Source organism: Grampus griseus (assembly GCF_964374135.1).
Source record: "Grampus griseus genome assembly, chromosome: 10".
Lineage (NCBI taxonomy): Eukaryota > Metazoa > Chordata > Mammalia > Artiodactyla > Delphinidae > Grampus > Grampus griseus.
In genome coordinates, this window is record NC_139004.1 from 48,526,992 (window position 1) to 48,552,265 (window position 25,274).

The 25,274-nt window shown below is 38.1% G+C and overlaps 1 protein-coding gene across 4 annotated transcripts in view; it reads left to right on the forward strand.

Moving 5' to 3' along the window:
• The window catches only part of CMC1 (C-X9-C motif containing 1), a 76,828-nt gene that overhangs the window by 28,196 nt on the left and 23,358 nt on the right, over positions 1–25,274 (forward strand). For 2 of the 4 annotated variants that reach the window (XM_082663984.1, XM_082663985.1), the window contains exon 3: positions 8,453–8,593. The exons of the other annotated variants lie outside the window; for them this stretch is intronic. In XM_082663984.1, the coding sequence (XP_082520110.1) occupies positions 8,453–8,593 (141 nt within the window). The remainder of the gene's footprint in view (positions 1–8,452; positions 8,594–25,274) is intronic. 4 annotated transcript variants of the gene reach the window in all.

Consider the following 25,274-nt stretch of genomic DNA (forward strand, 5'->3'; position numbering starts at 1 on the left):
TTTGCTACTGTAATAGACTTAAATCCTTTCATCTTATGAGCAATTAATCCAAAACTAAGTGTCATCTTTAAACACTACCATGCCCTTGTATGTAAAATCTGAGTACGAGATCACACTTCATTTAAGCTATCTGATGATCCTTGAGTTGTGATTGGGATTCTAATCAGAGTCTGTAACTGGTAAACTTCTTGCAAATACACACAAATAGTTATATTTTTACTAAATACATTCTTAGAGAAATCTTGTATGTCTGCGGAAAATAAAGGGGAAGTTTGGTTTGTACAGAACCCTGGAATGCACTAGATTGGTAGGTTTAGAACTATTTAAAAAATAATCAGTTCTTTTTGGGATGGGGCTAGAATTTGTTTCAAACTGTAATGTCTAAAACAGATAAAAGCAGTATTTTTGTGTGTATTATTACAAGTTACTGATTTTGTTACATTTACAGAGTCAGTACATGAAAACAATTATTTTCAGGAAGCAAATTTGAAATCAGATGTTATAACAGTTGTTGCCTAGTATGTATCTCCCAGTTAATTTTTGTGGTTCAGTTTTTTGAGGGATGCAAAATATAGAGTAAATCCTAAATCACATAAGGAAGTAGTTCTAAATAGTAATGATTTCTTATGATTTACTCAGATTTTCAGAGTATTGTTCAATTAAATAGATATAATAGAAAAATTTTGTTCTGAGGCCCATAAACAAGTTTTTCTGGCATCATATTTTACTATATTGGCTGTCTCCAAAGTGTTAGCATTTGATAATACTATTTGCATATGTTTTAGTGTTGGTCAATTATTACATGACTAAAAATATATTTTTACAAAGCCAAAACGGAATTTTCAGATTCTCTTAGGCACTTGAATGGACCCTTAGGGTTATATGGAATGTGGTCATTCAAAAACATTTACTGAGTATTTCCCACTTAGTAGTCACCATTATATGAACAGTAAATAAAACAGACAAAGACATTTGCCATGATAGCCCTTAGGTTTCAGGGAAGGAGGGAGATAAATATTGTAAGTAAATATAAGTGACCTGGAGAATAATAAAGTGGGGTAAGGCAGTGGGGAGGGTGCTGGTGTTAGAAGGGGCTGCAGTTTTTTGTTTGTTGTTTTTTGTGGTACGCGGGCCTCTCACTGTTGTGGCCTCTCCCGCTGCGGAGCACAGGCTCCGGACGCGTAGGCTCAGCGGCCGTGGCTCACGGGCCCAGCCTCTCCGCGGCATGTGGGATCTTCCCGGAACGGGGCACGAACCTGCGTCCCCTGCATCGGCAGGCGGACTCTCAACCACTGCACCACCAGGGAATCCCCGGGGCTGCAGTTTTTAGTAGGTGGTCAGCATGGGTCTCACTAAGATGGTGACATTTGAACAGAATTCTTGTAGGAGGTGAAGGAGTGAGATGTGCAGTATCTCTGGGAGGAATGATGTGAACAGGAGTAGCACGTGAAAAGATGCTGAGGCACTGGATGCGGCTGGCATGTTTGAGGAGCACCAGAAAGGTCCCTGTGGTTAGGGTGGGATGAGTGAGGAGGAGAGCGGGAAGTGAGTGTTCAGGAGGGTGACAGTGGATAGAATCAGGGTCTTGTGGGCACTGAGGAGCCAAATGAAAGGTAGTAATGGCTTAGAGCAGTGGAAGGAGACGGGGTCTGATCTGCAATGTGCTAGCATCACTCGCCACTGCGTTAAGAGTAGATGGGATGGGGCAAGGGCAGACCAGGGATGCCAGTTTAGGGATGTTACTGTGATGGTCCACCTGATAGAGGGTGGTGAAGTGGAGGGGTGGTAATGGTGGAGATGGTGAGACTGAGCACACCCAGTGTGTATTTTGAAGACAGAGTTAAGAGAGAAAAAGACGACTCCCTGTTTCTTGTCCTGAGCAAGTAATGGATGGAGTTGTGGTTAACAGAGACGGAGAAGGCTGTGTGTGGAGAAATTTTATTATTTTATTTTAGTTTTTGGCGATCGATAGATCAGGAGTCTAGTTCTGGACGTGAACTTTGAGGTGTCTGGTAGACGTCTAAGTTTGAAGCCACTGTATTGGACGGTAATAAAAATTTGTCATTGTTTTCAAGGGAAACAAAGGAAGCGAATGTTTATCCAATTGTGGTGGTTCTGGTATTTTTCTAATATTTTTGTGTAAGTGTCAATTCTCTTGGTGTGTGTTTGATGCACGTCGATTTGGACAGTGATAAAGACTGACATTTTTGTTCCTTGGTTTTAAGGTTCTACCTGGACCACTTTCATTCCAGAATTAATTCATGATTACATTGATTTGTTAATTCATCAAACTGTCCTTCAGTACTGCTGGCTGCAGTATCTGGTGCTGGGTACCTGGTCTCACACCACAGTGAAGAGGCTAAATTAGCCGTTTGTGTCAAAATGATGTGTGGTCAAAGGCAGCAAATACCATTTCTCTGTGCCGACTCTGATGAGTTGGAAGTGGCTGCCCAGCACACCGGTGCTGTGTCAGACATGAGTGGTGGATTTGGTAGGTGATGATATGCTTTGTCTAGTACTTGTCCTTTTGGCCTACGTGCTAGTTTATTTGTAGTTAACTGCTTTTTAGTTACGGATCTTGTTTGCTGTGTATTATTTATCCCTGCCTTCACCTAGATTAAAGAGTTACTTTCTTCCAATAACTTAAGCAGTTTTTATTATTCACTTCGTTTTCTGGGAACACCTCTAATGCTGTTTTCTGTAACACTCTTTTTGGGGGCTGTAGCCCTAACATATATACACTGTAGACCATTCACTCATTAAAAATGTGGTCATACTCACATAGCATAATAATTTGAGGTACATGTTGAACTTAAATGTTTATTTTTATAATTTACAAAACAACAATGAGGTATCACCTCACACCGGTCGGAATGGCCATTATCAAAAAATCTACAAACAATAAATGCTGGAGAGGGTGTGGAGAGAAGGGAACCCTCTTGCACTGTTGGTAGGAATGTAAATTGATACAGCCACTATGGAGAACAGTATGGAGGTTCCTAGAAAAACTAAAACTAGAATTACCATATAACCCAGCAGTCCCACTACTGGTTACATACCCAGAGAAAACCATAATTCAAAAAGACACATGCACCCCAACGTTCATTGCAGCATTATTTATGATAGCCAGGTCATGGAAGCAACCTAAATGCCCATCGACAGATGAATGGATAAAGATGTGGTACATATATACAATGGAATATTACTCAGCCGTAAAAAGGAATGAAATTGGGTCATGTGTAGAGATGTGGATGGACGTAGAGACTGTCATACAGAGTGAAGTAAGTCAGAGAGAGAAAAACAAATATCGTATATTAACACGTACATGTGGAATCTAGAAAAATGGTACAGATGAACCTGTTTGTGAGGCAAAAGTAGAGAACAAACATATGGACACCAAGTGGGTAAGGGGGGGCAGGATGAATTGGGAGATTGGGATTGACATATATACACTAATATGTATAAAATAGATAACTAATAAGAACCTGCTGTATAACACAGGGAGCTCTACTCAATGCTCTGTGGTAACCTAAATGGGAAGGAAATCTGAAAAAGAGGGGATATATGTATACATACAGCTGATTCACTTCGCTGTACAGTAGAAACTAACACAACGTTGTGAAACAACTATACCCCAATTAAAAAAAAAACAGTACTTTTTGATGTTTAGTTTTTAGTGAAATTGAAAGTCTTCTTGATTTTTATTAACCTTGTTAATCATATGAAAAATACACTCAAAATATTATGTGGTAATTACTAGTTGATTTTATGAAGGATCATTAACAAATCTGAACACGTTCATAATGCTGAGTTTAAAAAAGCATGATATAAAATTGTATACCTAGTATTATACTAATTATAACAAAATGATAGATTCATATAGAAAAAAAATACATTCAAAATTTAATAATAAGGGGCTTCCCTGGTGGCGCAGTGGTTGAGAGTCCTCCTGCCGATGCAGAGGACATGGGATCGTGCCCTGATCCAGGGAGATCCCACATGCTGTGGAGCGGCTGGGCCCGTGAGCCATGGCCGCTGAGCCTGCGCGTCTGGAGCCTGTGCTCTGTGATGGGAGAAACCACAACAGTGAGAGGCCCGCGTACCGCAAAAAAAAAAAAAAAAAATTAATACTTGGAAATGTGGGAAAGAAAAAGGTGGATCATAGGTTATTTGTTTTCCTACGTGTGGTTTTTTTTCATATTCTCCAAAATGAAAACATTACTTTTTTTTTTTTTAAAGGGATATGGGAGGAAGAGTGTGGATTATGGGTGATTTTTTTTATTTTTATAGATTGTTCTTCATAATGAACATATAAGAATCATGTTATATTTTATACAACAAAACTATAAATATAGAAAAAGTAAATTTTTCTGTATGTTATATTCTATAAACATAATAGAAAGAAAGATCACAAACTAGGAAAATATTTCTAACATATGTGACAAAGATTTGATATCCTTAGTATATAAATATTTACTATCTGTAAGGAATCAGTGAATATCCAGTTTAAAAAATGAGCAAAGGACACAAAGTTTCTTCCTGATAAATTACATATTATTAAGTATATTATTAAACATGCTCTCACTTTCAGTGGGTTAATTGCAAACCACACCCAGTATTACTATATGTAACCTGTAAACTTGATATGATTTAAAAATTCATAATGGAGACTTTCTGCTTCTGACCTGGCCTACTAGCTCTTATCACACACATCCTTCTGTAGAAAAAAATATATTAAAGACAACTACCTGAAGGCATTGAAGGGTAAGCAAAAGCAGATGGAAATCAGAGGAGAGTCAAACATTGAAGGAAGGGAGTAGGACTGGGTGACTCTCTGCCCTGTAGGGTGGCTGAGACTCTGACCAAAACAAAAACAAAAACATGTTGGTCTTGATGGTTTGAAGAACCAAGCACAGGGTTTGGTGTAACTGCAGGCCCTGGCAAGTTTGTATTTATACATGGAGGGAAGGGGAAGAGCATAAATCCCAACAAGGATCAAGCCAGAGAAGAGGAGCATCAAATTCTGTGCATAAACCCTGGCTCAGTCCATGTATGTGGCACACGACAGGTAGCTTAGTTAAGGCTAAAAGAACTGAACCAAAATTTGAGCTGCTATCCACTATACATTGCCAGGGAGACAGGCTTCTGCATTTGAGTTCAGCAAAGAAAATTGACTGCCTAAGGGAAAAAGGAAAAAAAATTCTTGAGAAACAACAGAATCCAGACTTTTTACATGATATCATTCACAATATTCATGATCAATGCCAAATTATTCAGTGTACACAGAAACAGGAAAATATGACCCATTCTTAAAATAAAATTATCAGAGGCTAACTTCAAGATTACTAAGATGTTGGAATTAGCAGGCAAGGATTTTATCTCAGACATTGTAATTGTTTAAGAATGTAAAGGAAAATATGATTGCAATGAATACAAAGACAAGAAATCTTAAGAGAATCTGAAACAATAAAAAAGACCCAAATCAAACTTCTAGAACTGAAAATATACAATATCTGGTGTAAAAACTTTAGAATAAAAATGGCAGAAGGAGTCATGAATCTAGAGATAGATCAATAGAAATAGTCAATCTAAAGAACAGAGAAAAAAAGATTGAAAATGAACAGAATTGCAGGGACCTGTAGGAAAATATCATAAAGATAGTAACCTTTACGTAATTGGAATTGCATACCTACCAGAATGGCTACCATGAAAACACTGATAGCATTCACTAAACATACACTTGCCTGCTGACCCGGCAACTCTACCCAGAAGAAATGAAACTGATGTTTCATTTGTGTACAATTAATACTTATAGTAGCTTATTCAAATAGCCAAAAATTAAAAATAACCTAGGTATCTTTCCAAAGGAGAAGGGATAGACTGTGGTATACTCATGCAGTGGATACTAGTCAGCAGTAAAATGGAATAAACTAGTGTTATAGTGTTAATAGCAGAGATGAATCTCAAAACTGTCTCTCTGGGTGGAATGTAAATATGAAAGAAATAGAGTACATACTTATAAAAAATATTATATTTTAGAACAGGCAACATTTACATGGTGCTCTAGAATAGGCTGCACTAATCCAAACGATGGTGGCACTGTTGGGGTGCTAGTGGGACAGGTAGTGATTGGAAAGGGACTTTAAAGGAACTTTCTGGAATGATTTTAATGTTCTGTATTTTGATTTGTGTTGCACAGGTGTATGCTTTTGTTGAGTGCTTATTTAAGATTTGTTTATTTCACTGTATATAAATGTCATCTAATAAGAAAAAGTAAATATAGAACTCTAATCATGTGCATAATAAAGTATTTGTGGGTAAGAAAACGTATATGATGTATAATGTTGATGAGGCTTTGGAGAAGCAGGTATTTACACTGCTGGCTTGGAATATAGATGAGCATGATGTCAGGAAAGGGGTTTGTGAGTATTTTAAATAATTAACAAAAATTCATAAATGTGGCTATTGCTTCACCTAGCAACTCTGTTGGTAGGAATGTGTCGTAAGGAAATTATCAGAGATGTGACATAGCATTGTATATAATATAAAATATTGTCAAAAACTTAGATGTCAACAGAATCTGGTTTTAAAAATTATGGTACTAGAAATGATGATATACACAAATTTGTGATAATAATGATGCATTACTGATATGAGAGACTAGCATAATGTATCATTTTCACCCAGGGTTGTTGGTCTTCAGTGGTCAAATCCTTCCCTCTGCTTGTCTCTCTTTTATTGGAGCACAGCCATGGCCATTTACCTAGGTGTTGCCTGTGGCTGCTCTCATGCTGCTATAGTAGATGTGAGTAGTTGCAGCAGAGACAACATAGCTCACAAAGCCTAAAATATTCACCATATACCTCTTTACTGAAAAAATTTCCTGATCCCTAGTTTAATTAAATTAAGTTTTTAAAAAACACAGAAGAGCTTACCAAAATTAACTAATTCCATAAATTCTTATGGGCACTTACTGTGTACCTAGCACTGTTCTGTGTACATAAGCATGACTGAAACCAAGTCAGTCTGCATCCTTATGGAGTTTAAGTATGGTAGGGGGATAGTTACGAAATAAATGTTTAAACCAAAATTATGACTAATAGTATGGAGAGAGAGAGCTATAAAGAAATGTTAACAGAAATTGTTTCTGAGTGTTGGGTATATTGGTGATTTAAAATATCAAATGTAACAAATATCCATACCTTTGGATATACTACTGTGAAAAATTTGAACTGTTTGTTTTTCTCTTATTTTGGCCTCAACAGACCATATTGTTGAATGTATTAAGGAACTCTCTGTTAGTACCCTGTGATTTTCAGAGTGGGCTTATTTGTCCAGTGCCTCAGTGATAAAGGCTTCATGCGAGGTCTTCTGTGTTATCTTTTCCTTCCATATCTTCCCTGGTCAGATCTATTTAGATGATGAAATTCAACTCATCACATTCTTACAGTGGAGCCTCTGCTCTGCCCTGCTGATTGAAGTGCATTTGATCTTCATCTGTCACATAGGCCAGATCAGTGGTCCTCAACCCCTGCTGTACATCAGAATTATCTGGGAATCTTTTTTAAAATACCAATGCACAGGTTTCTCTCTTCACAGAAAGGTGTTAGTATTTTTTTTTTTTTAAGCTCCCAAGGTGATTTCAATGTGCAGCCAAGGTTGAGAAACAGGGATTAGCCAAAGGCACAGACTTGTCCCTTAAAACAGCGTATAGTAATTAGCCATATGGGTTTTACTCCATTCTCAGGTCATTTTGAATATACTAAAATTACCTACTTCACTGCCTGGGGTACTCTTTTTTGTATTAACTATATATGTTTTGGTTGTTCTGTTGTTGTAGCTATTCTTAGTTTTTGTGTGTATGTTTTCTATTTCCTGAATCTTTATTTCCCTTACTTCCATCATGGAGGTCGAGCCCCAAATTATGTAGGCCAGCATTCAAATTCTTTTCCAGAGTGCCAAAGATTCTTAGCAAACTCATCTTAGGAAGTGATAAACCCAAGTATACTTTTGCAGTCTTCAACCCCTATCCCCTTTTATCCTGTAAATTACATGGCTACCCCCTTTCCCTCTTTCCTGTTAAGAAAGTCGCTAACCTCATGGCACACAAACTTCACCCTACGTAATGGTCCCTCCTCTGTGTTTCATCAGCATAGTCTTTGGTTTGTCAAATTGCAAATCTAGATTCTAATCTACGTGAGCAGAGATTTGATTTGTGGTTGTCTCAGATCCCTGAATTCATAGGATATCATGTGAGTAATTAGTTTACAACTTCAGTTAATACACTTATTGTGACTTGGAGATGTGGTCCTTAACCAACCTGTGCCTGTCCTCTGCCCTCCCCACTGTGGTGGTCCTGGCCCTGAGCACAGCAGGTGAGGAGCCCCCAGTGATGCCCTGCTGGAAGGCAGGCCATGTGTGACGACACATTTACACTCAAAAACGTCTACAGGAGGAGCTTCAAGATGGCGGAAGAGTAAGACGTGGAGATCACCTTCCTCCCCACAGTTACATCAGAAATACATCTACACGTGGAACACCTCCTACAGAACACCTGCTGAACGCTGGCAGAAGACCTCAGACCTCCCAAAAGGCAAGAAACTCCCCACGTACCTGGGTAGGGCAAAAGAAAAAAGAAAAAACAGACAAAAGAATAGGGACGGGACCTGCGCCAGTGGGAGGGAGCTGTGAAGGAGGAAAGTTTCTGCACACTACGAAGCCCCTTCACTGGTGGAGACAGGGTGGTGGTGGGGAAACTTGGGAGCCACGGAGGAGAGCTCAGCAACAGGGGGGCAAAGGGCAAAGCAGAGAGATTCCTGCACAGAGGATCAGTGCCGACCAGCACTCAGCAGCCCGAGAGGCTTGTCTGCTCACCTGCTGGGACGGGTGGGGGCTGGGAGCTGAGGCTCTCGCTTTGGTCAGATCCCAGGGAGAGGACTGGGGTTGGCTGTGTGAACACAGCCTGAAGGGGGCTAGTGCGCCACAGGTAGCCGGAAGGGAGTCCGGGTAAAGGTCTGGGACTGCCAAAGAGGCGAGAGACGACTTCTTGCCTCTTTGTTTCCTGGTGCGCGAGGAGAGGAGATTAAGAGCACTGCTTAAAGGAGCTCCAGACACTGGAGTGAGCCGCGGCTATCAACGTGGACCCCAGGGACGGGCATGAGACGCTAAGGCTGCTGCTGCAGCCACCAAGAAGCCTGTGTGCGAGCACAGGTCACTATCCACACCTCCCCTCCCAGGAGCCTGTGCAGCTTGCCACAGCCAGGGTCCTGTGATCCAGGGACAACTTCCCTGGGAGAACACACGGCATGCCTCAGGCTGGTGCAATGTCATGGTGACCTCTGCTGCCGCAGGCTCGCCCCGCACTCTGTACCCTCCCTCCCCACAGCCTGAGTGAGCCAGAGCCCCCGAAGCAGCTGCTCCTTTCACCCCGTCCTGTGAGCAAAGAACAGACGCCCTCAGGTGACCTAAGTGCAGAGGTAGGGCCAAATCCAAAGCTGAATCCCAGGAGCTGTGCGAACAAAGAAGAGGAAGGGAAATTTCTCCCAGCAGCCTCAGGAGCAGCGGATTAAATCTCCACAGTCAACTTGATGTACCCAGCATCTGTGGAATACCTGAATAGACAACGAATCATCCCAAATTGAGGAGGTGGACTTTGGGAGCAATGATATATGTGTGTGTGTATATATATATATATATTTTTCCCCCCTTTTTCTGTTTTTGTGAATGTGTATGCGTATGCTTCTGTGTATGATTTTGTCTGTATAACTTTGCTTTCACCATTTGTTCTAGTGTTCTGTCTGTCCTTTTTTTTTTTTTCAGTATACTTTTCAGCGCTTGTTACCATTGGTGGATTTGTTTTTTTGTTTGGTTGTTCTTTCTTACTTTGTTTTTTATTAATTACTTAAAAAATTTTTTAAATAATTATTTTGTGTTTTATTTTAATAACTTATTTTATTTTACCTCTTTTCTTTCTTTCTTTTTCTTCCTTTCTTTGTTTCTTTTCTCTTTCTTTCTCTTTCCTTCCTTTCTTTCTCTTTCTTTTCTTTCTTTCTTTCTTCGTTTCTTTCTTCCTTCCTTCCTTTCTTCCTTCCTACCTTTCTTCCTTCCTTTCTTTTCTTTCTTCCTTCCTTCCTTCCTCTCTTTTTCTTTCTTTCTTTGTTTCTTTGTTCGTTTCTTCCTTCCTTCCTTTCTTTCTTTCTTTCTCCCTCCTTTGTTTGTTTGTTTTGTTTGTTTGTTTGTTTCTTTCCCTTCCTCCCTCCCTCCCTTCCTTCCTTTCTCTCCTTTGCCGTGTGGATGAAAGGCTCTTGGTGCTCCAGCTAGGCGCCAGGGCTGTGCCTCTGAGGTGGGAGAGCCAAGTTCAGAACATTGGTCCCCCAGAGACCTACCAGCTCCACGTAATACCAAGTGGCGAAAATCTCCCAGAGATCTCCATCCCAACGCCAAAACTCAGCTCCACTCAATGACCAGCAAGCTATACTGCTGGACACCGTATGCCAAACAACTAGCAAGACAGGAACATAACCCCACCCATTAGCAGAGAGTCTGCCTAAAATCATAATAAGGTCACAGACACCCCAAAAATCACCACCAGACGTGGACCAGCCCACCAGAGAGACAAGATCCAGCCTCATCCACCAGAACACAGACACTAGTCCCCTACACCAGGAAGCCTACACAACCCACTGAACCAACTTTACCCACTGGGGGCAGACACAAAAAACAACGGGAACTACGAACCTGCAGCCTGTGAAAACGAGACCCCAAACACAGTAAGTTAAGCAAAATGAGAAGACAGAGAAACATACAGCAGATGAAGGAGCAAGGAAAAAACCCACCAGACCTAACAAATGAAGAGGAAATAGGCAGTCTACCTGAAAAAGAATTCAGAATAATGATAGTAAAGATGATCCAATATCTTGGAAATAGAATGGAAAAAATACAAGAAACGTTTTAATAAGGACCTAGAAGAACTAAAGAGAAAACAAACATTCATGAACAGCACAATAACTGAAATCAAAAATTCTCTAGAAGGAATGCATAGCAGAATAGCTGAGGCAGAAGAACGGATAAGTGACCTGGAAGGTAAAATAGTGGAAATAACTACTGCAGAGCAGAATAAAGAAAAAAGAATGAAAAGAATTGAGGACAGTCTCAGAGACCTCTGGGACAATATTCAATGCACCAACATTCGAATTATAGGGGTCCCAGAAGAAGAAGAGAAAAAGAAAGGGACTGAGGAAATATTTGAAGAGATTATAGTTGAAAACTTCCCTAATATGGGAAAGGAAATAGTCAAGTCCAGGAAGTACAGAGAGTCCCATATAGGATAAATCCAAGGAGAAACATGCCAAGACACGTATTAATCAAACTACCAAAAATTAAATACAATGAAAAAATATTAAAAGCAGCAAGGAAAAAACAACAAATAACATGCAAGGGAGTCCCCATAAAGTTAACAGCTGATCTTTCAGCAGAAACTCTGCAAGCCAGGAGGGACGGGCAGGACATATTTAAAGTGATGAAGTAGAAAAACCTGCAACCAAGATAACTCTACCAAGCAAGGATCTCATTCAGATTTGATGGAGAAATTAAAACCTTTAGAGACAAGCAAAAGCTGAGAAAATTCAGCACAACCAAACCAGCTTGTATTACAACAAATGCTAAAGGAGCTTCTCTAGGCAGGAAACAAAAGAGAAGGTAAAGACCTAATGTAACAAACCCAAAACAATTAAGAAAATGATAATAGGAACATACATATCAATAATTAGCTTAAATGTAAATGGATTACATGCTCCAACCAAAAGACATAGACTGGCTGAACGGATAGAAAGACAAGACCCATATGTATGGTGTCTTCAAGAGACCAATTTCAGACCCAGGAACATGTACAGACTGAAAGTGAGAGGATGGAAAAAGATATTCTGTGCAAATGAAATCAAAAGAAAGCTGGAGTAGCAATTCTCATTTCAGACAAAATATACTTTAAAACAAAGACTATTACAAGAGACAAAGAAGGACACTACATAATGATCTAGGGATCAGTCCAAGAAGAAAATAAAACAGTTGTAAATATTTATGCACCCAGCATAGGAGCACCTCAATACATAAGGCAGATTCTAATAGCAATAAAAGCACAATCGACAGTAACACAATAATAGTAGGGGACTTTAACACCCCACTTTCACCAATGGACAGATTATCCAAAATGAAGATAAATAAGGAAACACAAGCTTTACATGATACATTAAACAAGATGAACTTAATTGATATTTATAGGACACACCATCCAAAAACAACAGAATACACTTTATTCTCAAGTGCTCATGGAACATTCTCCAGGGTAGATCATATATTGGGTCACAGATTAAGCCTCGGTAAATTTAAGAAGATTGAAATCATATCAAGGATCTTTTCTGACCACAATGCTATGAGACTAGATAACAATCACAGGAAAAAATCTGTTAAAAATACAAACACATGGATGCTAAAAGTACACTACTTAATAACCAAGAGATCACTGAAAAAATAAAAGAGGAAATCAAAAAATACCTAAACACAAATGACAATGAATACACAATGACCCAAAACCTATGGGATGCAACAAAAGCAGTTCTAAGAGGGAAGTTTATAGCAATACAATCCTACCTTAACAAACAAGAAATGTCTCAAATAAACAACCTAACCTTACACCTAAAGCAATTAGAGAAAGAAGAAAAAAACCCCAAAGTTAGCAGAAGGAAAGAAATCATAAAGATCAGATCAGAAATAAATGAAAAAGAAATGAAGGAAACGACAGCAAGGATCAGTAAAACTAAAAACTGGTTGTTTGAGAAGATAAACAAAATTGATAAACCATTAGCCAGACTCATCAAGAAAAAAAGGGAGAAGACTCAAATCAATAGAATTAGAAATGAAAAATGAGAAGTAACAACTGACACTGCAGAAATACAAAGGATCATGAGAGATTACTACAAGCAACTCTGTGCCAATAAAATGGACAACCTGGAAGAAATGGACAAATTCTTAGAAAAGCACAAACTTCCAAGACTGAATCAGGAAGAAATAGAAAATATGAACAGACCAATCATGACAGATTACTACAAGCAACTCTATGCCAATAAAATGGACAACCTGGACGAAATGGACAAATTCTTAGAAAAGAACAACCTTCCAAGACTGAACCAGGAAGAAATAGAAAATATGAACAGACCAATCACAAGCACTGAAATGGAAACTGTGATTAAAAATCTTCCAACAAACAAAAGCCCAGGACCAGAGGGCTTCACAGGTGAATTCTATCAAACACTTAGAGAAGAGCTAACACCTATCCTTCTCAAACTCTTCCAAAATATCACAGAGGGAGGATTACTCCGAAACTCATTCTTCGAGGTCACCATCACCCTGATACCAAAACCAGACAAAGATGTCACAAAAAAAGAAAACTACATGCCAATATCACTGATGAACATAGATGCAAAAATCCTCAACAAAATACTAGCAAACAGAATCCAACAGCACATTAAAAGGATCATACAATATGATCAGGTGGGGTTTATCCCAGGAATGCAAGGATTCTTCAATATACACAAATCAATCTATGTGATACACCATACTAACAAATTGAAGGAGAAAAACCATATGATCATCTCAATAGATGCAGAGAAAGCTTTCGAAAAAATTCAGCACCCATTTATGATAAAAGCTCTCCAGAAAGTAGGCATAGAGGGGACTTACCTCAACCTAATGAAGGCCATATATGCCAAACCCACAGCCAACATCATCCTCAGTGGTGAAAAACTGAAACCATTTCCACCAAGATCAGGAACAAGACAAGGTTGCCCACTCTCACCACTCTTACTCAACACAGTTTTGGAAGTTTTAGCCACAGCAATCAGAGAAGAAAAAGAAATAAAAGGAATCCAAATCGGAAAAGAAGTAAAGCTGTCACTGTTTGCAGGTGATATGATAGTATACATAGAGAATCCTAAAGATGCTACCAGAAAACTACTAAAGCTAATCAATGAATTTGGTAAAGTAGCAGGATACAAAATTAACGCAGAGAAATCTCTGGCGTTCCTCTACACTAATGATGAAAAGTCTGAAAGTGAAATTAAGAAAACACTCCCATTTACCATTGCAACAAAAAGAATAAAATACCTAGGAATAAACCTACCTAAGGAGACAAAAGACCTGTATGCAGAAAATTATAAGACACTGATGAAAGAAATGAAAGATGATACAAATAGATGGAGAGATATACCATGTTCTTGGATTGGAAGAATCAACATTGTGAAAATGACTGTACTACCCAAAGCAATCTACAGATTCAATACAATCCCTGTCAAACTACCACTGGCATTTTTCACAGAACTAGAACAAAAAATTTCACAATTTGTATGGAAACACAAAAGACCCTGAAAGCCAAAGCCATCTTGCGAAAGAAAAGTGGAGCTGGAGGAATCAGGCTCCCTGCCTTCAGACTAGACTACAAAGCTACAGTAGTCAAGACTGTATGGTACCGGCACAAAAACAGAAATATAGATAAATAGAACAGGATAGAAAGCTCAGAGATAAACCCACGCACATATGGTCACCTTGTCTTTGATAAAGGAGGCAAGAATATACAATGGAGAAAAGACAGCCTCTTCAATAAGTGGTGCTGGGAAAACTGGACAGCTACATGTAAAAGAATGAAAATAGAACAGTCCCTAACACCATATACAAAAATAAACTCAAAATGGATTAAAGACCTAAATGTGAGGCCAGACACTATCAAACTCTTAGAGGAAAACATAGGCAGAACACTCTATTTTTGACCCAGCTCCTAGAGAAATGGAAATAAAAACAGAAATAAACAAATGGAACCTAATGAAACTTCAAAGCTTTTGCACAGCAAAGGCAACCGTAAACAAGACGAAAAGACAACCCTCAGAATGGGAGAAAATATTTGCAAATGAAGCAAGTGACAGAGGATTAATCTTCAAAATTTACAAGCAGCTCATGCAGCTCAATAGCAAAAAAACAAACAACGCAATACAAAAATGGGCAGAAGATTTAAATAGATATTTCTCCAAAGAATATATACAGATTACCAACAAACACATGAAACAATGCTGAACGTCATTAATCATTAGAGAAATGCAAATCAAAACTACAATGCAATATCACCTCACACCTGTTAGTATGGGCATCATCAAAAAATCTAGAAACAATAAATGCTGGAGAGGGTGTGGAAATAAGGGAACCCTTTTGCACTGTTGGTGGGAATGTAAATTGATACAGCCACTATGGAGAACAGTATGGAGGTTCCTTAAAAAACTAAAAGTAGAACTACCATATGACCCAGGAATCCCACTACTGGGCATATACCATGAGCAAAACATAATTCAAAAAGAGTCATGTACCACAGTGTTCATTGCAGCTCTATTTACAATAGCCAGGACATGGAAGCAACCTAAGTGTCCTGGCGACAGATGAATGGATACAGAAGATGTGGCACATATATACAATGGAATGTTACTTAGCCATAAAAAGAAATGAAACTGAGTTATTTGTAGTGAGGTGGATGGACCTAGAGTCTGTCATACAGAGTGAAGTAAGTCAGAAAGAGAAAAACACATACCATGTGCTAAACACATATATGGAATCTAAAAACAAAAGGTCATGAAGAACCCACGGGCAAGGCGGGAATAAAGATACAGACCTACTAGAGAGTGGACTTGAGGTTACGGGGAAGGGGAAGGGTAAGCTGGGACAAAGAGAGTGGGAGTGTATATATGGACATATATACAGTACTAAATGTAAAATAGATAGCTAGTGGGAAGCAGTCACATAGCACAGGGAGATCAGCTTGGTGCTTTGTGACCAGATAGAAAGGTGGGATAGGGAGGGTGGGAGGGAGACACAAGACGGAGAGGAGATATGGGGATATATGTATATGTATAACTGATTCACTTTGTTATAAAACAGAAACTAACACACCATTGTGAAGCAATTATACTTCAATAAAAATATTTAAAAAAACCCCTGCAAATTGAGTTAAAATATTGTTCTAGTTAGTATGTATTATAGAGTATATATACAAGCATGAGAGTTGGTCCTTTAAAAATCTTATTTGTATTAAAAAACACACATATATGACTTATCAAGTTATTACGTTATTATTGTAATCCTGTATATTGTCCAGGGAAACTCTCAGCTCATTCTGTTAACTCTGGTCATATATGTATATTAGACTTGTATATGCCCAGTTTCTGAGTTTCACTAAAAAGAGGCTGAGTCCAATATACCGTTGTTGAGTTTTATAGGTTAGTTAGTGTCCATGGTAGGTAATATTCTTTTCACATTGATACAATGACTCTTTCTTTGGCTATGTCAGTATTTTGAGTGGGCCTATTTGAATATAAACACTTCTGCCTCACAATGCAGAGTCAGTTTAGATGGGCAGCCGGCAAACCTCTTCATGTTTTTGACCTTGAAGGAAGGTTGGTTTTCCTATACACAGTGGTTTATACTGGGTAATTTATAGGATTAATTGTTATTGAGATTGGATTCTTCACCTTTTTCCCTACACATTTTAATGTGCGATTTAATGAATGTAAAGTTATGCAAAGCATTCATGTTAAATAGACTTGTTAAGTATGTCTTTCCTATCTTCTATATGGTTCCTACTGAGAGTGTTAATATTCAAATATTCATTTATGATGGGGGTTATTCGGGAATATGCCTAATAAAAATATACCATATTCTTCATCTTCAAATTATCACTGTTAAAGAATACATTCCGTAATGATATTTTTCAGTAGTAGATGGAATATCTCAGTTTTCTTCTATTTCCCTTTCCTTTTAAAGGAAAAGTTCCAAGGTCATGGCATCTATAAACTGGTTAGGAACTGACGTATACTATGGAGTAAAAATTGAAGCTGAGTTGCCCTCTAGGGGTTCAGTTTTAACACAACACATTTTGAAATAAGTAATGAGATCTTTGGGGGAGGGGTCCGTCTGCTGAATGGGGTGTCTGTTCATTTTCTGTGTCCTGTGACTAGTCAGAGTAAGCTGACTTCGCTAGTGAAAATGAGAATGTCCCCATTTTGTAACCTACAGGCAGTTTAATCAAACATCCTTTTTGGGATTTTTTGGTTTGCTTTTAAAGTCAGAGCATGTGTGCCAGACTAATCCAGCCATCAACGTACTTTCAAGAATTATTTGGTGATTGATCCACGAATTCTTTTCTGATACTCCTTTGCCTCCTCAGTGTCACCTCTTAAGCACTTTTAGGTCAGCTGCCTTCCCTCTTCTGCCCAGACCCAGTGCAGACCCTAGTGAAGTGGTTTAATTGTGAATCTTAATTCTCTCAGGATGTGATAATGAGATTTGAGTGGCATCTTTGTGGACTGGGTCTCCAGCCTAAATGGTGCCCAGCTTTATATTGCTTGAGGTCCAGTTCTCTTCGGACTCTGTCTCTGGCACAAAGTGCTCTACTGTGTAATTGTAGAGTTAGGCTCTTTACTGTTCAGAAAGAGGGAGCAGTTTTTTTTTCCGTTTTTGAAAGTGTTAACTGAACTTGGACTTGAGTAAGTGGTAAATATGGAGTTTATTTTGTGTGTAGATATTTAAATGTTCTGTATATTTCAGCACATTTGTATATCAAATATAAAAATTCACATGGTTATTGATATATTTTTAAAACGTTAGTGTGTATTGTGTGTGTGTGTGCATGTATGTTTTAATAATGCTCTTTGATTCCCTTTGGGAAGGGTGCTATAAAACTTTACTTCTTTAAATATATATTTTTCACCTCGTAGTTATATTGAGATTTGCCATTCTTTTTCTCATGGTTATGGAAAAACCTTGATTACTAACTGTCAGAACCTATATTTTATCATTAATTTGTAATTATTTTTAAAGTTCGGGTTTTATCTGTTAATTTAATACCTGAAAACTCATTGGATTTTGATATATATTAAAATATTAAATTGGCTGTGGTGTAGATTTGTGCTGTCCAGTTTAGTAGTCACTAGTCACAGGAGCTACTTCATTTTTCTTAGTGACACTACCCACACTTCACATGCTCACTAGCCACATGTGGACTGTGGCTGCCATACTGTATAATCCAGACACTAATCATCACCACCACTGCAGAAAGTTTTATGGGACAACAGCGGTATAGATATATGAATCATCTTCTTCAGTGTATTTTTTAAAACATCTTAATATTGGTAGTTCCCTGTGTAAAATGAACTGAAACATATAAACATTATATGCCTTTATATTTTCTTCTCTTTAATCAAAAGAATATTTTGGAAATAACTAATTGAAACGGATCACACATGAAATACTTTTACCTTTCTATTTATCTTAAAGATCAGCCTTTATTACAAGCTAAGTGATATCAAATGCTGTAATAAAAATTATGTATTTTTGAAATATGTAAATATATCTACTTTATCTCCATCTTGTGGTAGAAATATATGGAAATCCTGTTCTTAAGAATATAGTTAAACTGTATACATCTTTACACTGACTTACCCTGCTCTTTCTCATTACTGTAAATGAATTAAGTGTTTATTAACAAAGTTTTAGGTCTTATTCAAGGAGCCAGTTAAAAATAATTTTAGATTTTATAATTACTATTAAGGGGGAAATCCAGAACTACAGCTGCTATTCGAATATGTTGGAATATTAAAACAAAGAATACAAACATTTTAGTCATGGTTGAGAGAAAAACAAATACGAGAGCTTTAGCTGCTTATGTGCAGATGTAGTTTTTTTGTTGTTAAAGAGGATTATGGTAAATATGTTTCTGTGATAAATCTATGAAGTTCCATGAATTGTTTCTTACTGCCACATAGTTTTTTTAAAAATACTTTTGATTTTTAAAGTTTCTAGTTTTTGAATGTACTCAGCGGTTTTGTGGATAATTATCATTGTAAAATTATTTTTGGAAGTAAATTTAAAAATGAGCATTAAAACAATTTGTAAACTATGGCATTCCATATAAATGCATAAAATTATCTTTTTAAATCCTAGTATGAAATATCAAAGGTTTAAGAACATACTTTTTTTTTTTGCGGTACGCGGGCCTCTCACTGTTGTGGCCTCTCCCGTTGCGGAGCACAGGCTCCGGACGCGCAGGCTCAGTGGCCATGGCTCACGGGCCCAGCTGCTCCGCGGCATGTGGAATCTTCCCGGACCCGGCCACGAACCTGTGTCCCTGCATCGGCAGGCGGACTCTCAACCACTGTGCCACCAGGGAAGCCCTAGAACATACTTTTAAATCAAATTTATTTGAATCAGATTTATTTAAAATATTTTAAATTAAATAATTAAAAATATTTCTAAAAAAATTTTTTAACATTATATTTAACCTAATATTCTTAATTTTTATATTCTTTTAGCTTAAGTGTTTTTTTTTTAGTTAACTAATATAATTTACAAAGCAACATTAATTTAGAGTTAAGTTTTTATATGGGAAAGTATGAATGCTCTAGGAATTCTGAAAGAAAATTTTAGTTAAATTCCAAGAATTTAGGAAGAATCTTATGCAACAAATAGACTTTGAAGCTAGGTTAGATTTAGATAGTTTTTTTTTTTTCTTTCTAAACTCCGTTTGTTTATCTTATTAACTATTAGGGAAGAAATAGCCTATAAACGGGTAACATCTAAATAACCTATTTAGAAGGTATCCCGAATAGGAGTTAAAACATGAAAGCTGAATACAATGTAGCATTTTGGGGGACAGTGACCAGAGATTAGCCTAATTATAAGACTAGCTTAGGACTCTGTTTTGGTGCTCCTTGAAAGCCTAGCAAAAAAGTCTAGACCTAATATAATAGAAAACAGGGATTTCCATGTAGCAAAGCTTTTTATTTAGGGAAATTCTGTGATCTTAGAAACTTAGCATTAGATGGAGCTTTTGAGGTTAACTAGTCCCAGTTCAGGAATCTTTCCAACAATATATGAGACTTTCCGTTTTCAATAGCTCTGCCCCAATTCAGACTTCTATTATTTACCTCCTCCTGCATCTGATTGTTAGTTTTTTAGAAAACATCATTCTTTTAATAAAAATTATAAATTCTCAATTTATATAATGTAAGGAATATAGAAAGTATGAAACCCCCTCCACAAAATTACCCTAAATGTCAACATTCACAAATACAGGTATCTCTCTGTGAACATATATGGAAGGGATAACATAAAATACATGATTTTTAAAAGTTGAATTTAGCAAAACAAAACTAAACTGAAAGATTTGCTGAAGTTCAGGTAAAATTTTCTGGATTAAAAAATGTATTACTTCCAAATTTGCCTCAGATCTTAAGAAAAGATTATATAAAAACCATTCATAAACTTGAGTCATTGTGTTTTTTAAATTTCATATTCTAATTATGAACAGTATTGAAAATATTATTATACTCCCTCCACATCCTGACTTTTAGGGTCCTGGTTTTTGTAAGTTGTATTTTTACATGGTCTCAATTTATAATACTTCTTTTCTATAACTATGAATTCATTGTTCACCACATCTTCTCCTAGTTGTATTTCTTTGTTTTGATCCATTGCTTGATGGGCTGGATTTCATTGTCACATAGTTTATTTAAGAAGAATCTTTGGGTTCTAGAATCCTTACTATCATGTTTGGAAATGACTACTTGTTGCCTTATACGTGTGTGACATGTAGGGTGGGTGTAAAATTGTCGGGTCATGTTTTTCCCCTCAGAACTTTGCACATGTTGCATTCATGTTTTATGACATTGGATGTTGCTCTGGGAAGTCAGAGGCCAGCCTGACTTTGGTCCCCGCCCCACCTTGCAACCATCTTGCCATGGATGATTTGACTTTTTGTGTTTGGATAGTAGAAAAATTCTTTCTTTACCCCTGAGTTTGGCATCTCGGGTGTTTATTGCTCTGTATCAGTTCTTTCTGGAATATACTGTGTCCTTCTGCTTTGTAGATTCAATTCTTCATGTCAGAGAACTTTTCTTAAATTGTTATTTAAAATATCTTTTTTTCTTTTCCTTTTTTGAATTTTCTACCTCTAAGATGCCAGTCATCCTTTGACATGGGATTAACACTTGATGTTATTTGCTACATCACAAATTACACCAAACTCAGTGGCCTCAAACAGCACACATTTATCATCTCTCAGTTTCTGTGGGTCAGGACTCAAACAGGGCGTGGGTGCCAGGAGTCTGGGGTCTTTCCAGGCCACCTTAGAAGCTGCCTACAGTAATTGCCTACCACACCTTGGTTTTCTCTACCTTTACATGACCTTTTTAAATTTTCCTCTGTATTTATGGTGATTATCCTAAGTCATTCTTGTAAAATCTCTCACTTGAATTTTAGCTGTGTCTACTCTATTCCCTATTATTTATTACCACTATTATGGGTTTGTTTTGGTCTTCAGTCTATATTTTTATCTCTTCTTTCATCTCACTCTGTTTTATCAGCCATTCCTTGAAGTCTAGCTTTCTTGAATTTATGTTTTATGAAGTTCCTATGTAGTGTGACATCTGAGATGAATCTTCTTTTCCTTAGGGTGTGTTTGCAGAGTTGCCCTGCTGTTTCTCTGAAAAGTTATGGGCTAATTCTCTCTAACACTCCTGCCACCTTTTTCTGATGTTTCTCGTCCCTAGTGGGAGCCTGGAGGGAGGGGAGAAGGAGCTCGCAGGCCAGTGCAGTGTTTCTGTTAAATAGCCCTTGGGGCTGTGTCCTCTTTCCTATGGGGTTGCCTCTGGGTGCCCATCTCTGTTAACTGGGGAGCCTGGGGAATGACAGCCCTGGGGGCTCTTCTTCCCCTGCTGGGTCCTCTGAGGGGCTGAAGGCTTTTATTCTAGAAGTTTTGTTTTGTTTTTTTCCTTTTCTCTAGGATTCCCGTTTATGCCCTTAGTCTGCTTCTCTCAAGGATGAGGGCTGCTAGTAGTGTGAATTCTCAGGACTTTCTTAGCTCATTTTCTCTTCCCAGTGTGTTCTGGGGGTAAAGTGGGGGTGGAAGCTGGGCTGAGCCTTGCCAGAATCTTTTCTTTCTTTCTCAACTATTCCTTTTTAAATTATGGTATAAGACCATAGCTATACCTTTTTACTTTATTGTGGAAGCTAGCCAGTGTTTCCTTTTTTAAAACAACTTTTGTTTACTTTTTTTGAGGAAGGGTTTATGAGCTTGAAATATCCTGCAATTTGTAGCCAAAACTATCCCCAGTATCTGTTGTGTGAATTGTTTTCTTAGTGTATAGACTAGATTTCTCTATCTAGAAAATTTCCTTTCCTTCCCCAACTTTACCCTAACTAAGTATTGCTGCTGGGTAGAGCTTGCTGAAGTGTACTGTTTGGTCCATGTCATTCTCCACTGCCTGTAGGGTCCAGTCTAGACTCTTACATTTAAGGTCTTCCAGGATGTTACTTAAGCCTGCTCTACTAGTCACAGTCTTGCTTTTTTTCTTGAGCTTCGGCTCTGGCTAAATTTAAGTATTTCCAGTTTCCCACACCCTGGGTCGGTTTCCAAGACATGGCCAGTCCATAACGTGGCCTGTGTACCCCTGCGGTTTTTAGACCTCCCAGTCTTCTGATCCCTTTCTCTAGGAACATGCTCATTTGTCCAGATCCATCTCAATGTGTGGTCCCCAGAGAAGAGCACAGATAGGCTGTGAGCTGCCACTGCGATTGTGACACTGATTTTAATACGAGTGGTCCAGGTGTCCTGTTGTTTTTCATATCATGGGATCACATTGACTTTATCTGTCATTCTCTTCTAAAATTTGAATGTTGTTTTAAAATGTAAATGCAGGAATTTGTATTTATTCCTGAGAAATTTCACCTTTTTCTTTTACAAGATTTCTGTAACTGTAGATTGATTATTTATTTATTTATTTATTTATTTATTTATTTATTTATGGCTGTGTTGGGTCTTCGTTTCTGTGCGAGGGCTTTCTCTAGTTGCGGTGAGTGGGGCTACTCTTCATTGCGGTGTGCGGGCCTCTCACTATGGCAGCCTCTCTTGTTGTGGAGCACAGGCTCCAGATGCGCAGGCTCAGTAGTTGTGGCTCTCGGGCCTAGTTGCTCCGCGGCTTGTGGGATCTTCCCAGACCAGGGCTCGAACCCGTGTCCCCTGCATTGGCAGGCAGATTCTCAACCACTGTGCCACCAGGGAAGCCCAGAAATTTCACCTTTAATCAGAGGAGACATTAGCAGGAATTGGTGATTGAAGAGGCCCCTGAAGAGAGGTCTGATGACACTTAACGAAAGTTTGGTTTCAGATGATTCTCCAGAAGCAGTGAACTTGGACGCCTTAGGTCTGAGGTAGATGGTTGTGACATATCGAGCAAGATACCCAGCTTTTAGCAGAAATTTGCTTTAGTCTTAGATTTCTAATGTAAGGCATTACAATAAGGTTTTAAACCAAAACATACACCTTTTCAAAGTATTCTTTTTCTTAACTCAAAACCTTGTTTTGAGTCTTGTAAAATCTGTGTTCATTTTTTCCCTAAGACCTTTTATATTTTGTACGTATGATTAAATTTGAACTGTGTGGATTTCAACTAAGGGAAGAGAATAATTTTTTTTAAGAACTCATTTTGATTGGGTAAAATAATTCTACGTATTTATAAGCTGAAATAAAATATTGTCCACATCTTAAAAAAATTGGGTAAAATAAATGTAAAGTTAGTAATTTTTTTTTTAAAAAAAGTCTTTACGGGCTTCCCTGGTGGCGCAGTGGTTGAGGGTCCGCCTGCTGATGCAGGGGACACGGGTTCATGCCCCGGTCCGGGAAGAGCCCACATGCCACAGAGCGGCTGGGCCTGTGAGCCATGGCCGCTGAGCCTGTGCGTCCAGAGCCTGTGCTCCGCAACGGGAGAGGCCACAACAGTGGGAGGCCCACATACCGCAGAAAAAAAAAAGGTCTTTACGATAGTAATGCCCAGTTATGTAGAAAGGGCTGCACCAGGATCTTCTGTTTACCATAGCACGATGTATGCCCATTAGTGATTATGCCAGTGCCGGCTGTGGGGCAATGACAATAAATGAATTCCATCAAAAAAATTATAGATAGAACGAGCATTACAGTTTTGAGAGCCTTACTCGAGTGTTATGATTGCAAAAAGAGACATGCTTGTTTCCCACTGATAATACAAAAATTTCTGTAATTGCTTTATTTTCTTACTGAACAGCTTTCTAGTGTTGCACATATGGAGTTATATAGCAAAATTGGGAGAAAGTATTTTCTTTCTTTTTCTTTTTTAGCATTAAAAAAAATATTTGTTTGTTTGTTTGGCCGTGCCAGGTTTTAGTTGTGGCATGCGGGATCTTATAGTTGCGGCATGCTGGATCTTTAGTTGTGGCATGCAGAATCTTTAGTTGTGGCACGCAAACTCTTAGGTGTGGCATGTGGGATCTAGTTCCCTGACCAGGGATCAGGCCCAGGCCCCCTGCATTGGGAGTGCAGAGTCTTAGCCACTGGACCACCAGGGAAGTCCCAGTATTTTCTTTTTCTTATATGAAATAAATTTCTTCCATCTACAGTATATGACAAGTAAACTTTTATTAACCATTTCAGATGTCAGATGGATTTAGGAGAGTTTTTCATAGGCTTTTGCAAAGTAAGTAAGATAAAGAACTTGTATGGCTGCATGGACAGTAGTGAATAGCAGAAGTTAACTACTAAACTGCTTGTGTTTCATAAATAAAAAGAAAGAAAACTCTGTATTTACAAGTTAAAAACTCATTTTAACCTGACATCCTTTCATCTTATTTTTCCCATCATCTCTTCAGGAAATCTGTCTGTGTTCATTGACTTACACAAAATAGAGGACTTAAGTTCTTAGTGGATGCTAGTAGGGTAACGTCTAGATTTATCATTCCAAAACATCAGCCAGTACTCACATCCCTGTTATTCAGGGCACTAGTTATATTAGAAATCAGGCTTGGGTTAATTAGCCAAACTTATTTCTTCGTTGTTTTGTTACCGTGGTAGAAGTTGCAGAGATGTTTACTGTATGTTACTGATTTTTTAGAAAAACAAAGATAAAGAATCTAACTCTGGAAGGCATAGAGAATGCCGTTTTCACACTTTGCTGCCCTAGAAATACTGTTACTGAATGTTTCTTCAATAGATGTGTTTTAATCTGAGCTCAGTTTGCTTTAAGATTTTAAATCAGTTTTTATGTATTTCTTTTGTCTTAAGTCTTTACTTTCATTTTCGTGGCATCTTAAAATTAAGCCCTGCCTGATTTCCACAAGAGCCATGTAGTTGGCATTAGCAGCTATGCCTTCTCTTTGGT